Genomic DNA, 15135 nt, shown 5'->3' with positions numbered 1-15135 from the left:
TTTGCACAGAGTGTAAATAAAATTCTCTATCCAGACAGTCGCCTTGCGAGGTTTTGGTCGTCTGTATGTTAGTATTTGTTTGTGTTCGGCTAGTAGGCAGGGAAGGCAATGGCGATGCTTTCCCAGGTTCCAGTGACTTTAGCGCACACCAGCTCGGAGCACGTGGATCAAAAGCTTGAGCTGCAGATCCCAAGGATCCCGAGTTCAATTCTTACCCCTGCTCGTTTCGATCTGGATGAGCATCGTACCGGCACGCGGTCGTGTATCACTACTGCGTGGTGCACGTTAAAGACCACAGGCTAGCGGTTGTCCCGCACTGCTTAAATTGCTCATCTACAGCTCAGACACTAGACATATATTGAGGCAGACTAACAGCCGGCTGTATAACTGTACAGACACTAATTTAATGTTTTGTTATTTTACCTTTGCCGACTGAGCGCGGGAAAAAAAATGGGGAATAACACGTGCCCCATCTCTGTTCCGCGCTTCATCGAAAAAGATAAAATTAAGAATTCGGTGCTCATGCCTTGTATTACTAGACATAAAACTCTGGGAAAACATCGAAAAAGAGGTGAAAGCCGTTTACAACTCCCTGTAACGCCGAACTAGAGCGCAGCTCTTGAGGAGGAGGAGGGAAGGGTACTAAGGGGGGGGGGTCACGTGACGTGCCCCCCCCCCCCCCCCACCCCCGAGGTCCTCCCGAAGGAACCCGAAGTCCTCCCGAGCGCCTCGGTGGGAGGGGGGGGGGGGGGGGGGGGCTCGCGGTTACGCCGACGCCGACGCGGCTCAAGTCAGAAACGGGCGCCTAAGAACTGCGCTCTAAAAAAATTTCAGCCTTTCCAACCTGGTGAAGTAGGAAGACCAGCGAAGCTGTATTATGGTGGGAATGAAGTAATGGCCGGCCGCAGGTAGGCAAGCCAGAGTGGAATGGCTTGAAAAGGTTGCCGCCATCTATAAGCGACGGCGAAAACCAGAAAAACGGCAAGCCGATTGTCTGGTTGCCGCCGTCATTCATAGATGGCGGAAGCGGTCCAGAGTTCTGTGTCATTTGGTTATTTTAGGACGGACACGATCCTGGGGAAACTAGCCCTTAACAGCTCGCTGCAAAGAAGCCTGGACTCCGCCCCCTATAATTCGGTCTCCCCGCCAATAGCGATGTGAAAGGTTCTTGGAAGCGCATGTCGACGGAGCGCGTATAAGAGGCGCATGTCTCGCATGTTCGCACAACGATGTTTGTGTGCCTGCAAGAAACGCTAAACTTGGATTTTATCAAAAGGTTTTACAGCTAACTAAATCCTCTTGGTGTATTCGCATGCGTCTTATAAGTAGCGTCGAATGGGCCAGCGCCAAGGACCCTGCCTTGTGTGGCGCTTGGATGCGACTGGCGGCACAACACTGAAATCAGCGGCCTTTGCAACCGAACGGTGCCAGAAAACTCGCTCGTAACATGTCTTGCGCGCTCCCATAATAATATTTCGCGGAACTTGTAAGGAACGCAAAGCGTGTTTAGGGGTCTTTACGCCTAACTGAATCTTGACAACGATAACACTTTGACGCATTGATTAATAAATGGCAACTAAATGTATAGAACTAGCTTTAAACTCAACAGATAATTGCACAACCATATCGATTCCCTATAGCCTGCCCCACCCTCGTCGACGTCATGTCGGGGTTCCTATGGCCGCCGTACACGACTGTAGGTGGGTAAATAATCTGTTCTTGGCACTGCAGTTTCACGGTGGAATCATGGTATTTCAGGGAAAAGCATGGTGTTTCCTTTTAAATTTGTTAAGATTGACAAGATAGAAGTAACAGGCTGCCGATTCCTGCAGCGCTAAAATCGTTGCACTGCCCCTCTCACTAAATTCAGAGAAAGGTACCACTTGAATACACAGAGACAATAGCGAGGATTAAAATATTTTTTTTATCCTTTGTAAATGGATTGTAATGTTTGCTTCTACTTGCTCGCCACTTTTTATTCTAAAGGCACGAATGTGGTTTATATGTGTACGTGGCTTGTATGTCCTTTACCTTTTTGTGGATTTCCGTTTATCTCGCTAATTGATACAGTCATTATAAATTAGTGTTGAAAAAGATTATACGTTTTCTTATTTCTAGCGGATCCGACAGATGGGAATGTAACGAAAAAAAGTCACGAAATAAGATTGTTGTAATGAATTTTTATTTTTTTTGTCCAAGTTGTTATTTAAGCTAACCGTCTGAGCGTTACATGATGCTCTCAAGGCTTCATGCTTGAGCAAGGTATGTATTTCACCGGGGAAGTCATTTTCCTCTCACACATATATGTGTCCTGCTTGAAAAGTCCCGACATTGCAGACCTGAAAGGAAGTATTGGATCTCATAAATGTGCATACAAAGTAAGTGCGTCTTTTGGAAATTAAATACACCTTTGAAATCACCAGAAAGTTTTACATACCTTTAAAATATTTGTTCAAAGATTACGCATTATATTCTTTCGAGCTTATTTGCGTGTCTTCGCGTGACTTAAGTCTGAAGTTTTGATCGTCGTGCAGTTGCTTTCTTTAAAATTTTGAGAATAACTAACCACATTAATACCAAACCTACTTAAAGCGTCGTCACAAATTTTTTTGGCATCATATCGTTTCGGGTTTCTTTTAAATTATATTAATTACATCTCAGTAGTGAACCCCCAGCAATCTTTTTCACTCTGAAGCCTAAAGCCGAGGTCGCACTGCTCACACATTATAGAAACGATAGTCTGCATGCATGAGTAAGCGCAATTCCGTGGTTCGTATGCCTCGTGCAAAGTTTTCTCCTTGAACTCATTGCCATACGGCATTCGAAGCACGGATCTCGCGGTGACCTTCGTTCGAATCTGTATGTAGACTGTCGTTTGTATGATTTATAAGTAGTGTTACCCCGGTTTGAAAGTATCAGCCAACATTTCGCCAAGAGAAAGTCTTGCAGCTTAACGTTCCGTCCCCTTTTATGCTTCCACTCAGAGGCTTAGCTTGGAAAATAATTTAAATGGACAAATAAAAGCTGGACTGCCCGTGGAAGGTTTTCGGGGTGTTTTGGTTTAGATTTTATCTACAGATTTGCCTTCATTCATGCTTTGCTTAGAGTTGTATACACGAAATATTAATCTAACCTCTTTCAGAAGCTTCATCTTCGCAGTGGGGAAACCACCGCCCATATGCTACACAACTTTGCGTGACAACGCCCCAAATATTGTTAAAGTCCTCAACATTATATAATAATTATCAGTGACAAAGCAAGCTTCCTGAGCACCGCAAAACTGACGAAAACATCAGTGTTCCAAATTTACCCCATAAAAAAGAAAAATAGAAGAAATGACGCCCTCTGCAGCGCCGACCACAACTTTGAAGGAATTCTATTCGCACACAAAAAGGGACGTAGCAGTCACCTGGTTTGCACGGACAGTGCTCCGTGTAGATGCCACCTTTAATTGATTCCTCCGAACACACTTGTCCGAATTGTCCTAAATTCTCGCATGTGCGCGAGTGCCTGCGACTTGATTGTACACAGCACGTGCCATTCTTGCAATCGAAGCCGGTGGTGCACGGATCGCCCACGTCTCCAGGACTGGCAGGTTTACCGCCAGGGGGAAACACCCCTATTGAAAATCGCTCTGATGGGACTTCAGGATTTTTTTAAAGGGTGTGAAAGGGACTTCAGGAATTCTTGTGATGTTTGAAAGGTGCACCGATATTTCCTGGTGGGTTCGTTGGCCCCGTCAGAGGCTCTCCTGAAATGTCTGAAGTCCCCTTTACAATGCCTTGAAATGTCTGGAAGCCTGTCAAGAACTTTTCTAATGGGGTCGGGAAAACCTTCAGGCTTCTTGAGATGTCGGCGGGCCACGGCTTAGGTCGAGAAAACACATTTCGCAGAATTAGAATATAGCCTTATTGTGCGCTACGGGGAAAAAAGTATTTGGAGAATGCCGATCGTATGTATGTACGGTCAGATTTGTAGTACTGCTCTTCTATCAAATACGAGTGGGCCGTCTGTCACTGCCCGGGGGTTCGGTCGCCAAGGAGGCCACTGAGGGCGACCGCCCCACGTAGAGAATCAACGAGCCGCTGGCCGAGTGGTGGTGACCGAGCGGCGTTTTGAGGCGAACGCAATCCTGTCCGCTGGAGGCGAAATCCGTGGAACCTTAAATAAAAAAAAAAAAAAATAAACAAGCTGCGCGCTTTCCAGAAAGAGGGACCCACGCGGAAGCGACTCGTTCCGGGAACCGGTTCTTCCACGGGAGACGGTCCCCAAAAGCAAGTCACACTGCCCCTCTCTCCGCCCGGCGATGGGGAGAGGGTGCAGGGCTGCCAGCCCAGCGGTCGGCGGGAGAGGGTGGTGTGTGCAAGCGGGGGAGGCCAGCCGCCAGTACAGCCATTTTCTCTCTGCTCGTGGACAGTTCCGGTTAGCCCACACAGCGGATTTTTGGAGCGGACCAATTTCCTCCAGCAAGGTGAGCATGCATGCCTTTCAGGGCTCGCCCCTTGGTCTCTTTTGATTGTTCCTTGGTTCCGCAGGTGCACCATAGTTCGGCGCTGGCCGCCTTCAGCACCGTTCGAGCGCCGTCGTGTTCAGCGCATTCAAGGAGATGGTGGCCGGTGTCGGCTTACTCGCTGCAAAGCCTGGCAGTCGGGGTCAGCGTCCCACCGCATGTTGTGCCTGCGCACCGGGATTATGGCGCTGTGGGCCCTGAGACGGTGGATGACGGTCGCTGTCCGGACTTGGTTTTTGCGCCTCTTCGTCCGTCCGACTTCAGAAGCATCCAGCGAGCGAAAAATACGCCGAAGACGCCGGCGTATTGTCATCATGGACGAAACCGTGACTGTGCTCGGGATTTCTCAACGGCGGCGGGTGCTAGCGCTTGCGACTTCGTGGTTTTCGCTAAACGCGCTTACTAAGACTGTGTATGTGTACGTGAGGTGCACCTGCTCGGTTTTATTAGCTGAACTACCACACATCAGGAATATACCCAGCGGCATTGTGAGTACTTCGAAATATATTTTTCTTTGTGATAATGAAGTCAGTTGTCCCTGTTTGATGTGATCTCTTTCGTCTACCGCTCGTTGCGCCGGGTTTCAACAAACGTTGCTTTTTATCACCTTTTTGAGTTATAATATGCATGTAAAACTAAATGTCTGCAATAAATTTTGAATAACGTTTTGAACTGCATTTTGTCTATGGTTCACAGTCATTTGCGCGTCTAAAGGGGTGATGGGCTAAAGGGTCTGACGGGTTGAAGGGCTGTGGGGCTAAAGGGTTTTTCTATGGGGCATCCCTGAAGGGTTTTTCTGTAGGGTATTTTTGAAGGGTTTTGAAGGCCTGTGAGGTCCCATAATCCTTCAAGGCTGACGGGCCCTTTAGAAATATTTTCAATAGGGACTGGGCGCTGTCCCTGTAAAGTAGAAAATAAAAAAAAAAAACCGACACGGTTTTATGTTAACAGCACGGCCTGGTAAAATCTTAAGAATTTTGCTTTATGTTTTAATTAACCGAGGATGTGAAGTGATTCCAATCATGTCACGTCCAAGGCAGACCTCCGCTTTCCACATCCTCCTCACGCCACTATCTAACTTAACCACAGTCTCATACTTTGATAATCGTACCTTACTCGCGTATGTACATATAGCGAATCAAGTGCTACAATAGGTTCCAACCTATGCTCTAAATCCCTGCACAATTTGAGGGCATCAATGTTGAAAACGTGGACCTTTTGCTTATCGAAAACCGGCAATTGCACGTGGTACAATAGGTTCCAACCTATGCTCTGAATCCCTGCACAATTAGAGGGCATCAGGGTTGAAAACGTGGATCTTTTGTTTATCGTGTCTGTTTTTGTCCCGCTGTTTGTTTTGTGCTTTCTTACTGTTACATCTGTCCCAACACGCTCGTCAAAGTCTTCTGAAAGAGCATGCTTGGTATTCCAGCAAAACTTCTGCGGTATCGATTGTGAGCCAACATGTAACATTACGGCCAGATTGTGTCAATAAAGTTTGAACTCCGTGGAGCGAAACAAAGACACGAATTTCGCCCGGCGGCTTTCGCTCTGCGCGTGACATCAATCAGTGCAGTAACTGCTGCGTCACGCGCAAAGCGAGCGTAACGCCGGGCGAACTTCGTCAGTTACTCGTCGCATATTTGCTCCATGGAGTTCAGCGTTAACTTTAGGCGTCGAATCAATTGTCAGCCATGGGTATACTGGACTCAACTGCAATAAATGTACTCTGTTTGCTGCTTTACCAGGGACAAGGCGCCACTTAACAATCCAAGTCCCCAGGCCCAAAAAAAGGTTGCAAAAAAGCAGTGTGTGGAGAGTTGTACATAATGAAAGCCCAGAAGGGTGCTTGAAGACAACAATTTGTATAAAGGTGTACGGGTTTTAAACAAAAATAAAATGTTTCCTCAAATATTTTTAAAGGGATAACTTACCTCAAAAAAAGCAGTGACTTCTGGCAGCAGTGCCGTTATGATGACGGTCAACACCAGAGCTGTGCAAAGTGTCTTCATGGCCTTGTTTTTGTGTTCGGCTCGCAGGAATAGTTTAACCGAACCCCAACCCCAGCCTCCTTTTATAGAAAGATCCTCTCCGCGTCCTCTCTATAGTTTCTCGCGCATATTGATTGAAAATAAATATAAAGATAAAAATCATTGCCTTCCAGCTGTGAATATATGACGATGGATTCTTATGAAGTCACATTAAAACACAATGTACATTTGCAAAAATATTCTTAGATAGAGTGTCAGGACGGCGATAGCGGTCGATTGTTCGTGAAAGTTACTTTTTGAGCTCACCCACCGATGTGCGTCATCGTGACGCACATCGAGGGTCGTAGACTTTCGTAACTTTCTCGGAAGAAGACAATTGGATCTCAAGCCATAGCCTTGCAGACACGCATTGTTCGGGACCTAACTGTCAACTAACAACTAATCAACAAAACAAATTTTCAACATTCTGGACACCCAAAGGACGACAAAGCTCAAAATAGTGCACAATCCTATGAGAAAAAAAGTTTGACGTTATTAATCTACATTAAAAACGTGCGTGGCCCAAGAAAGGTTCTCCGTGGTATCTCGAAACCGACAGGTAGGGTGTCTGAAGGGGTGACGTTTGTTTCAACATATTGTTGCCGATTGCGTAACAAAGTGCCAGTTCATTAAACGAGCTTTGATATTAGAAAAATTTGTTTGTGTTTCAATTTGCCATAGACCACCATCACAAACACTTCATTGCCTGCAGTGACTGTAAAGCACTGCTCCTTAGATTCCCATGCCAATAATTTAATTAAAGATGAATGAATAGTGGTGACTGATCGGCCTTCTCTTAAGCCATACTAGATTGCTATAATAAAGTAAATGCTATATATTCGTGTACTTGCATCGACGTGCACAATCAATTAGCTTACGCGAGATAGATGAGAATGAAAAAAAACCTGCAGTTTGTAATACGAAAATGTTATTAAAGATGTAAAAAGACCTGTGCCAAAAGTCAATTTAAAAATCGAAACTTATAGAAAGAGAAGCTCAGAACATCAAAGTAAATGCTGTGGTAGCTTATCTGTGCATCCGTTTAAAATTTAGGTGTTAGGTTGGGTAATATAACAGAATATTAAATATTCTTCTACAAAACAATACGAATTCGTCAAAATCTTATTATTGCGGCTGACTGAGAAAACGCTTACTGAATATAATTTAAAAAAATTACCGCGCAAATAGTTGATTATGCAGAATTTTAAGATTATTCCCTTTAACATTCACATTCAAAGTAAAATTCAGATTATTTTCGTCTGTACATTTTTACAGGCGACGGGAGACGTGGGGAAAAAGCCAGCATATGTTGGCTTGACAAGGCCCATCAAACTTTCCTCGGCAAAGGCAGAGAGACACTAAAAAAATATAAAAAACACAATCTAACTGCAAAGAACAACATTAAACAAATATAAAACTCAAAAACATGAAAAAGTTGATCATTGCTACAGTCTTCACACGTCTCAGTATGTTACGTAAACATAATTTTTATAAAATGTGGTGGTAGCGTTTTAGCAGTGACGTTGCTTCCTAATAACTCATTTAGTTATGATGGGAGGTTACGTCTTAGCATCTAGGTTCCGTAATATGTCTTGCGTTGTGGTATTTTGCAAGCGTCCGTATTATCAATGGTATATAAATTTTAAATTTGCGTTAAATCTGCTATTTGGTCAATTATGTACATATTAATTTTTCTGCTTTTAATGAGTCTGAGAATTAAGGTGTAATCAAAGAGATGGATGATTAGAAACATGTGCAGTCCTTTTAAAATTTTGAATGTGCAATATGGTACATTACTGGTAGACCGAATGGCCTTTTTTGGAGAACATGAAGTTTGTTTATGTTAGTTGCTGTTTGTGGGGACCCCAAGAGAGATGATAAGAATTTAGATGTGAAGCGAGCAGATAGTTGTCCTTGAGTAATTTAATGATTACCTATCTTATTTTTTTATGTGAAAATACCAAGCAAATCTCGATGGTCCGTTTTTTATGACGTAGACTGTATTATAATTAAACAAATAAAATACTTTGATCTGCACGCTGGAAGCCTGTTCAGTGATTGCGGGAACGCCCGTGAGAAAAACAACAACCGTGGTTGGCACCCGAAGTGCATGCTGCTTCTATGGGTTTTTTGTCGCACAAACTTTAAAATCATATCGATTTTTTTTGTAAGTCGCTCCATATGCAGCTTAAAAGAAGCATCACTAGAAATGACGCTCTTTGCTGCATCGATCGCAACATTGTCAAAATTCTACTTGATTCGCATAAAAAAGGACACTGCGATCACCTAGGTTCCACGGATGGTGTTCCTTGTCCTTGATTGGATATTCCGAACAGCGTTCTTTGTGCTTCCCCAAAAGCTTGCAAGTGCGAGAATTGCCGTCACATAATTCTAAACAGCACGTGCTGTTAGCAAAAAAAAAAAAAAAAAAAAAACTGGGTTGTGTTTACGTTTATAAAGCCTAGAACTTGTTCTGTCTCATATGGGCGACGAGTCTTCCAGTTGTAGATGAGAAACTTAGCCAGTGCAGTACAACCGCTAACCTGGGGTCTTTAACGTGCATTACGCAGTAGTGATACACGACCGCACGCCGGTACGATGCTCATCCAGATCGAAACGGGCAGGGGTGGGGATGGAACCCAAAATCGTGCAACGCGAGCTCTCTCTCCGCGTTAAGGCTTGTTCAAGGCTCGTTCACAGAGACCCGTTTTCTTACGTTACGTTACGAAACGTCACCGGGAAATTTTTGCTTTGTATTAAGCGTGGGTACCAATTCAAGGAGATAGCCTGGCACGCGACATTCGAGAAACGAATGTTTCGGTGACGACGAGCTAGGACGGTGAGTTACCGTGGCAACCAAGGACGCAAGGCTCGTCGTAACGGAACGTAAGGAGTCGAGCTCGGTTCAACATTTCACGCAGCACCATTTCCTTACGTTACGTCTAAGTCACCGAAACATTCGTTTCTCCAATGTCGTGTGCCAGGCGATCTCCTTGAATTGGTTGCCATGCTTAATACGAAGCACACATTTCCCGGTGTCTTTTCGTAACGTAACGTAAGAAAACGGGTCTGTGTGAACCACGTGTTGTGAACGAGCCTTTACTAGTTCAATGTATCCGCGTGCTCCGAGCTGGTGTTGCCCAGCCCACTCGGCCACCAATCCCCCTACGTGCTGTTATAAAGATTAGCGGCCACGTTGCACGGGCTTTACAGCGAAGCTGTATACTTCTACCAGCCAAGGAAATTTTCGTGTCGTTAGAGTTGTAAGCAAAAAACTCCCGGCCAACAATTGAAGGCAAAACAGGATATTTCCTTTGAAATCAGGCGCAACAGCATAGGGCTCAGTATCCGTTTCAATAAAGAAAACCGCAAAACTAGCATCGAAACCACATGTTGGAGGATAAGGCGCGTGTGAACAATAGGAACGCCCTTCCACGCGTTCCGGTAAAGATTAGGTTTGCAGCTGCTTCGAAAGGGGTTGACGTCATTACCTGCCGCGGCGACGGCAGCTTGCGACGTGGGGAGTGACGTCACCAGCCTTTCATACATAAAAGAAGAACCCGCCTAATACTCCTTTTCTCCTTACGTCCGAACGCAGCGGAGGCTACGAGCTCTCTTAGCCCATCCCGTTCTGTGGACGTGGCCCGTGATACGTTTTCCGCGCGTCGCTTTGCCCCCTCTCTAAGGTCACGTGATACTCACACGCCCTCCGATTGGCTCCGATGGCTCGTGACATCCGCTGCGCTTAAACGTAAAATGAAACGGAGTATAGCAACTGATTTTACTGTTGCTGCAGTACTGCGATGAATAGGCCACGCGTAGTCAGGACTCCCGAGGAGCAGAGTGGATACTAGGAGCGGCAAAGGGAAAAGAAACGGCAATACGACCAACAGCGGCGTGCTACGACCGACGGCGGCATTTCGTATAGTGCAGTAGGCAATCGTTGCAGGTGGTACCACAGTTTCGCTGAGTAACCATCTTCACAGCATGGATTGGAGCCCCAACTTTTATTTGTTAATTAACAGATTATAGGTAATCATTTAATTGTCTCATTTATTGCGACAATTAACCTCCATCTTCTCCTGGCCATATGACTCATTTATAGTAACCGAATTAGTGGAGCCTTCACGGCTTTTTAAGACGAATCTGCAAAGCCTAAAACACCCTGTGTATTTCCCATAATAGCTCCCTCTTCAGCAATGAAATATTAAAGGATGACGAAGATACGTTGCCCTAAATCAGTTCAGTGATTTTTATTCAGCCTTTTTCTTTTTCTCGCCCGGAGACACTGCAGTGCTAGCAAAGCGAATAAAAATGTTCCCCATAAAAGGCAGGCCTTTTTTATGTTTACCAATGTCAGAATAATCTGACCGATAGTGCTCTTTTACAGGTGTCACCTAGAAGACGAGGCATGGGCCGGCTGGCTAGAACAGTGTCTCAGCTGAGACAGTGGATGAAAAAACAGCTGCAAAGGCTGGGCCGTGCGAGCGTCTTCAGACGCGGTTTGAGTCCTGTTCAGATCGTGCGGTGGCTTTGGGAGTTCTTCCTTTTACTCAGTCTCAGCTGAGATGCTGTTTCTAGCAAGCTGGTGCTGAGTCTTGCCTTTTTTTGTGGTACCCCGGATTCAACATTAGTATTCGCGAGGCGCTCTCAAGCTGTCGTGTCCGAAGTTATTAGTTGTTACTTGTTTTTAGGGGGTATTCATTGGGCGCCATATTTGAGGGCGCTGTTTAAAGCGCATGCTCAGAGCGAACTCACAATATAAGGCTGCTAAGACCAGTGTTAAAGGCGTTACCGAAAAAAGTAACGAAATACGTTACTCGTTGCTTGCAAGTAAAGGTAACGCGTTATTGACTTACGTTACCTCAATATAAAAGGAACGCGTTACCATTAACGTTACCGATAAAAAGTAACGCAGGTATTTTCGCGTTACTTCTTTAATTATGAATTAACACGTTTTACTGTTTTGACGGTACAGGTATGCCTAGACGCTATATTCCAAGATATGTTATGTTGATGCAAAAATTAAATATAATTACTTTATCGTTTCTAGGGTTCTAAATACTCAAGAAAAAAAAAAACGCAAAGAAAACAGAAACAAACTCGGGAATCCACATGACTTGGCGACATAAACACAAAACAATTTAGGTGTCATTCTTTTAAGTCCTAGGAAGAAAAAGTGATAAGTAACGTAACTACGTTGCACGTTACTTAAAATAAGTAACGTAAGTACGTTACCGGTTACTGTTTTGAAAAAAGTAACGAGTACGTTACTATACGTAACCGCAAAAGGCAACGCGTTCCCGGTAACGCCGTTACGTGTAACGCGTTATAGCTAACACTGGCTAAGTTCGAAAATCCTCATAGTGTGAAATACACGTTGCAAGAGTACTTTGGAAGCTCGTCAGTAACACGTGCTCAGCGAATATGGCCGCCAGTGAATACTCCCTATACAATGTCAGGAACTCGGCAATTGTCCCGTGTTTTGCCAACCCCAGCGCGTGGCTATAATAAAAATTGGCGCCATATAATCGGTTTCAAATTACATGACCGTCTGCTCTGGGGCGAGATGAGTAATTGAAAGCAGCTCGGTATTATTTATTTGTTTCGTTTTTTTTTATTTTTAATGTGACTATTATTGCGCTAGTGAGAAAAACTAACGCGTGTTTCGTAGTTCAGAAACGCCAGGGATTAATTGCAAGCGGTGTTTGCACAAAGTACAAAAATCGATGCATCACCTCTTTTACGGAGACATTATTACCGTATCTTCCGGACTATAGTCCGCACCCGGTGTATAGTCCGCAGGGGGAAATTTGGGGTCAAAAATAAAAGATTTTGCTTAGATAGCCCGCACCCGGTGCATAGCCCGCACCCGGTGCATAGTACCTGGTGCTTAGTCGACACGAAAATCTTCTCATAGACGTCACACGTTTACAAATGTTTGCTTTTTAGCTCACAATAAAGCCTATAATGTGCATAAATCATCATTGACATACACTTTCGTGCACAAAACTCGTCACGTCTCGTCATAATAAACGATCTTGAAAAACATAATTCCTGTTTAGTCCGCACGCGTAGATAGCCCGCACAGCCACAAATTTCAACTTTTAAACATGTATAGTCCGCGGACTATAGCCCGGAAAATACGGTAAAACACAGTGCGAGTTTCTAAAGATTGCTGTTGCAGAGAACGCCTAAACAGCCATGCTCACACCAACGTCTATCGTTTGCTTGTAGTAGGTACCGATTAAGCTCGAGATTAAAACCACATGGACACAACGGATATTTTGCAATTATAAATGGAGTGTTTCTGTAGAAAGTACTTTTTAATCTCATATTTAAAACAATACAACAACTAAATCTTTTGTTTGCTCCGGTAGATTTTGTGGGTTCGACAATCTCTGCTTTTTACTTTTGTTCGTTGAGAAATGATATATGTTCAACTCTTTTAGTTGCACCTGGTTGGCCTAGCTCGTCAAAGATCACTCTCTACAACACGTCATCATGACCTATGTTCTGCTCATGGGCTCAAAACTTTTATTTCTGCCCGCGAAAACTAATCTGGGAGCTTGGGTAAGAATTTGTAAGCATTTGTTGCTGACGTATAGCATGAAATCTCATTTTTAACAGTTTTTTGAACTAGTAAAGGGCTTCTACTTCTACGTGGTAACCAATCGTAAAAACTTGCACTTCGACACGATCTGCAATAAACACTACCATTATCGGTCACAAATGTCACCATTTAAATTCAAGACGTGTCACACCACCGCAAAAGAAGGCGGTATTTTTTTACACTGTTTCTTTTTTTGGTTGCACTCAGCGGGAATGGACAATTTCGAAGTCTGTTCGTGTTTTGTCCGAACCCGTCGCGATGTTCACCTTCCTTTTCAACTTGAACAGATAATTTTGTTTAGTGCTGCTTGCTATTTTTTTATATCCTTTCCGATGAGTGGGTTTGGTCGCAACCAAGAACGATATAGAGGTGATTTTTCTTAACAAGTTACCTATATAGGCCCACAGATTGGACCAGGTAATAATAGCAGCAAAAAAAAAAAAAAGGCTCGAGGTACACCTAAGCACTTCTTATGAGTTGTGAATGCGAAAGCATGCACGCCGGTGGAGTAGGCGCGCTGACCATGGGCGTGGAGCGGTGGAGCCGCTTCCTCGGGGGCACGCAGCACCATGGGGTGGCCGTCGTTGAAACTGACGCTCAGCGGCCAATGGGAGCCTCGTCGACGCGCGCCAGCCAATGGGACTGAAGCCGAACTCCATCAGCTTTACTCCGCTCCTTTGGGATCGGTGGTGCCGTTTGGCTAGGCTTCTAGCGTGGTTTCATAGCCGGGAGCTGGCTTCACTTGGATAAAAGGTTTAAGGTGCCGTTTGGCGCGATTTCAAAGTTGCTGACGTCGGCTCGCTCCATAGGACCCCCCAGTTCATGCCTTCGCATTAAAAAAGAGTATGCTGACTGCATTGATTTATGGGTAGCGTAGTCAACATGTGTAGCAGTGGCAAGCGAGCTGTCATGCCGCGCAATTTGTGAGCTATTCATACTGGGCGAAATCAGAGCGGGCGGGCTCGTGAAATTCAGCGTCGAGCCGGGCCGGGCAGGGCCGGGCCGGGCCGGCTGTTGGAAATGAATAAAAGAGATACTGCAGCTACATGTGAAGGTGTAAGCGACCTGGACAAGTCTGTCAAAAATAATCCCTGGAGATGGAGAACAAGGGGTGCAAAGCACAAGCACTGATCTCCAAACACTGCTACATGACTGGTGCGCGACCGAAACAAGGACCAGGCGGATTTTTGCGGTCGCGCACATGTTACCTAGCTGTGTTTGGAGATTTATGTTTGTCCTTTCTCCCCCTAGTTCCCCTTCTTCAGGCATTATTTTCGTCATGAATAGCGGGCCGCGGGCGAGCCCCGGGCCAGAAGACAGCGGGTCGAGCTCTGCCGGGCCCCTAAATAAAAGCCCGTGCAGACCTCTAAGATAGAGTATCATGGTAAATGCCCAAAGTACCTGAAGAACTAAGACGGACAAGCACGGAAATATGAATGCATCCGGTTTATTCCACGCCAAACCGCATGATAAGGCGACTTGTCCGCTTCAGATTTTCAATAAAATCATGGAGGTATATTATAGGCACTTCTTCCCTAATTAATAAATTAATGAAATATTTATTATAGATTTTCGTTCATCTTGTAGTGACCAATTTTTTAACTTTGAAAACAGCTTCTTTACTGTAGAAGATTGCAACGGCTCTGTAAAAAAATTCAGACAGCAAAAACCTTTATGGTAGTGGTACAGGACCTCCAATGTATGGCCTGCCAAAAAGTCCTTTGTATATGTTTCAAAGGTTTAGTCTTAACCATGTTAACGTTCACAGATTGTTCCCTATTAATTCAATTGTTTGGGTGCCTTGATGTTTAGATATAGGTGTAAAATATTTTAGGTAGATAACGACATTTCTGTCAATGAGTTAGGAAAAAACGAACGTCAGAGTTTATTACTTTAAATATTGCTAATTTAGAAATAACATAGCTTTTTGCCATTAAAATAATAAAATAATGTTAGACTTCAATAATAAACAAGACGCATCC

The 15135-nt window shown here is 44.5% G+C and overlaps 1 protein-coding gene across 1 annotated transcript; it reads right to left on the bottom strand.

Moving 5' to 3' along the window:
• Positions 1-2283: 2283 nt before the first annotated feature.
• On the bottom strand, positions 2284-6522 carry LOC115312789 (U-scoloptoxin(18)-Er1a-like). Its single transcript, XM_040223224.1, has 4 exons — positions 6445-6522; positions 5399-5410; positions 3410-3632; positions 2284-2339 (listed from the first exon to the last, which is right to left on the bottom strand). The coding sequence occupies exons 1-4, from the start codon at positions 6520-6522 to the stop codon at positions 2284-2286; spliced, it is 369 nt and encodes a 122-aa protein (XP_040079158.1).
• Between the last annotated feature and the right edge of the window lie 8613 nt (positions 6523-15135).

The sequence above is a fragment of the Ixodes scapularis genome, unplaced genomic scaffold, assembly GCF_016920785.2.
Source record: "Ixodes scapularis isolate PalLabHiFi unplaced genomic scaffold, ASM1692078v2 PGA_scaffold8__174_contigs__length_109621045, whole genome shotgun sequence".
In the NCBI taxonomy this organism is placed as follows: Eukaryota; Metazoa; Arthropoda; class Arachnida; order Ixodida; family Ixodidae; genus Ixodes; species Ixodes scapularis.
This window is presented reverse-complemented; position numbering and strand designations above follow the sequence as displayed.

Excerpts from the sequence above, each read along its gene's own strand:
- LOC115312789 (XM_040223224.1), bottom strand. The coding sequence starts at position 6,522 with ATGAAGACACTTTGCACAGCTCTGGTGTTGACCGTCATCATAACGGCA. Across the intron at positions 2,340-3,409 it reads GCACTGTCCGTGCAAACCAG|GTCTGCAATGTCGGGACTTT; the intron begins GTGACTGCTACG and ends ACTTCCTTTCAG.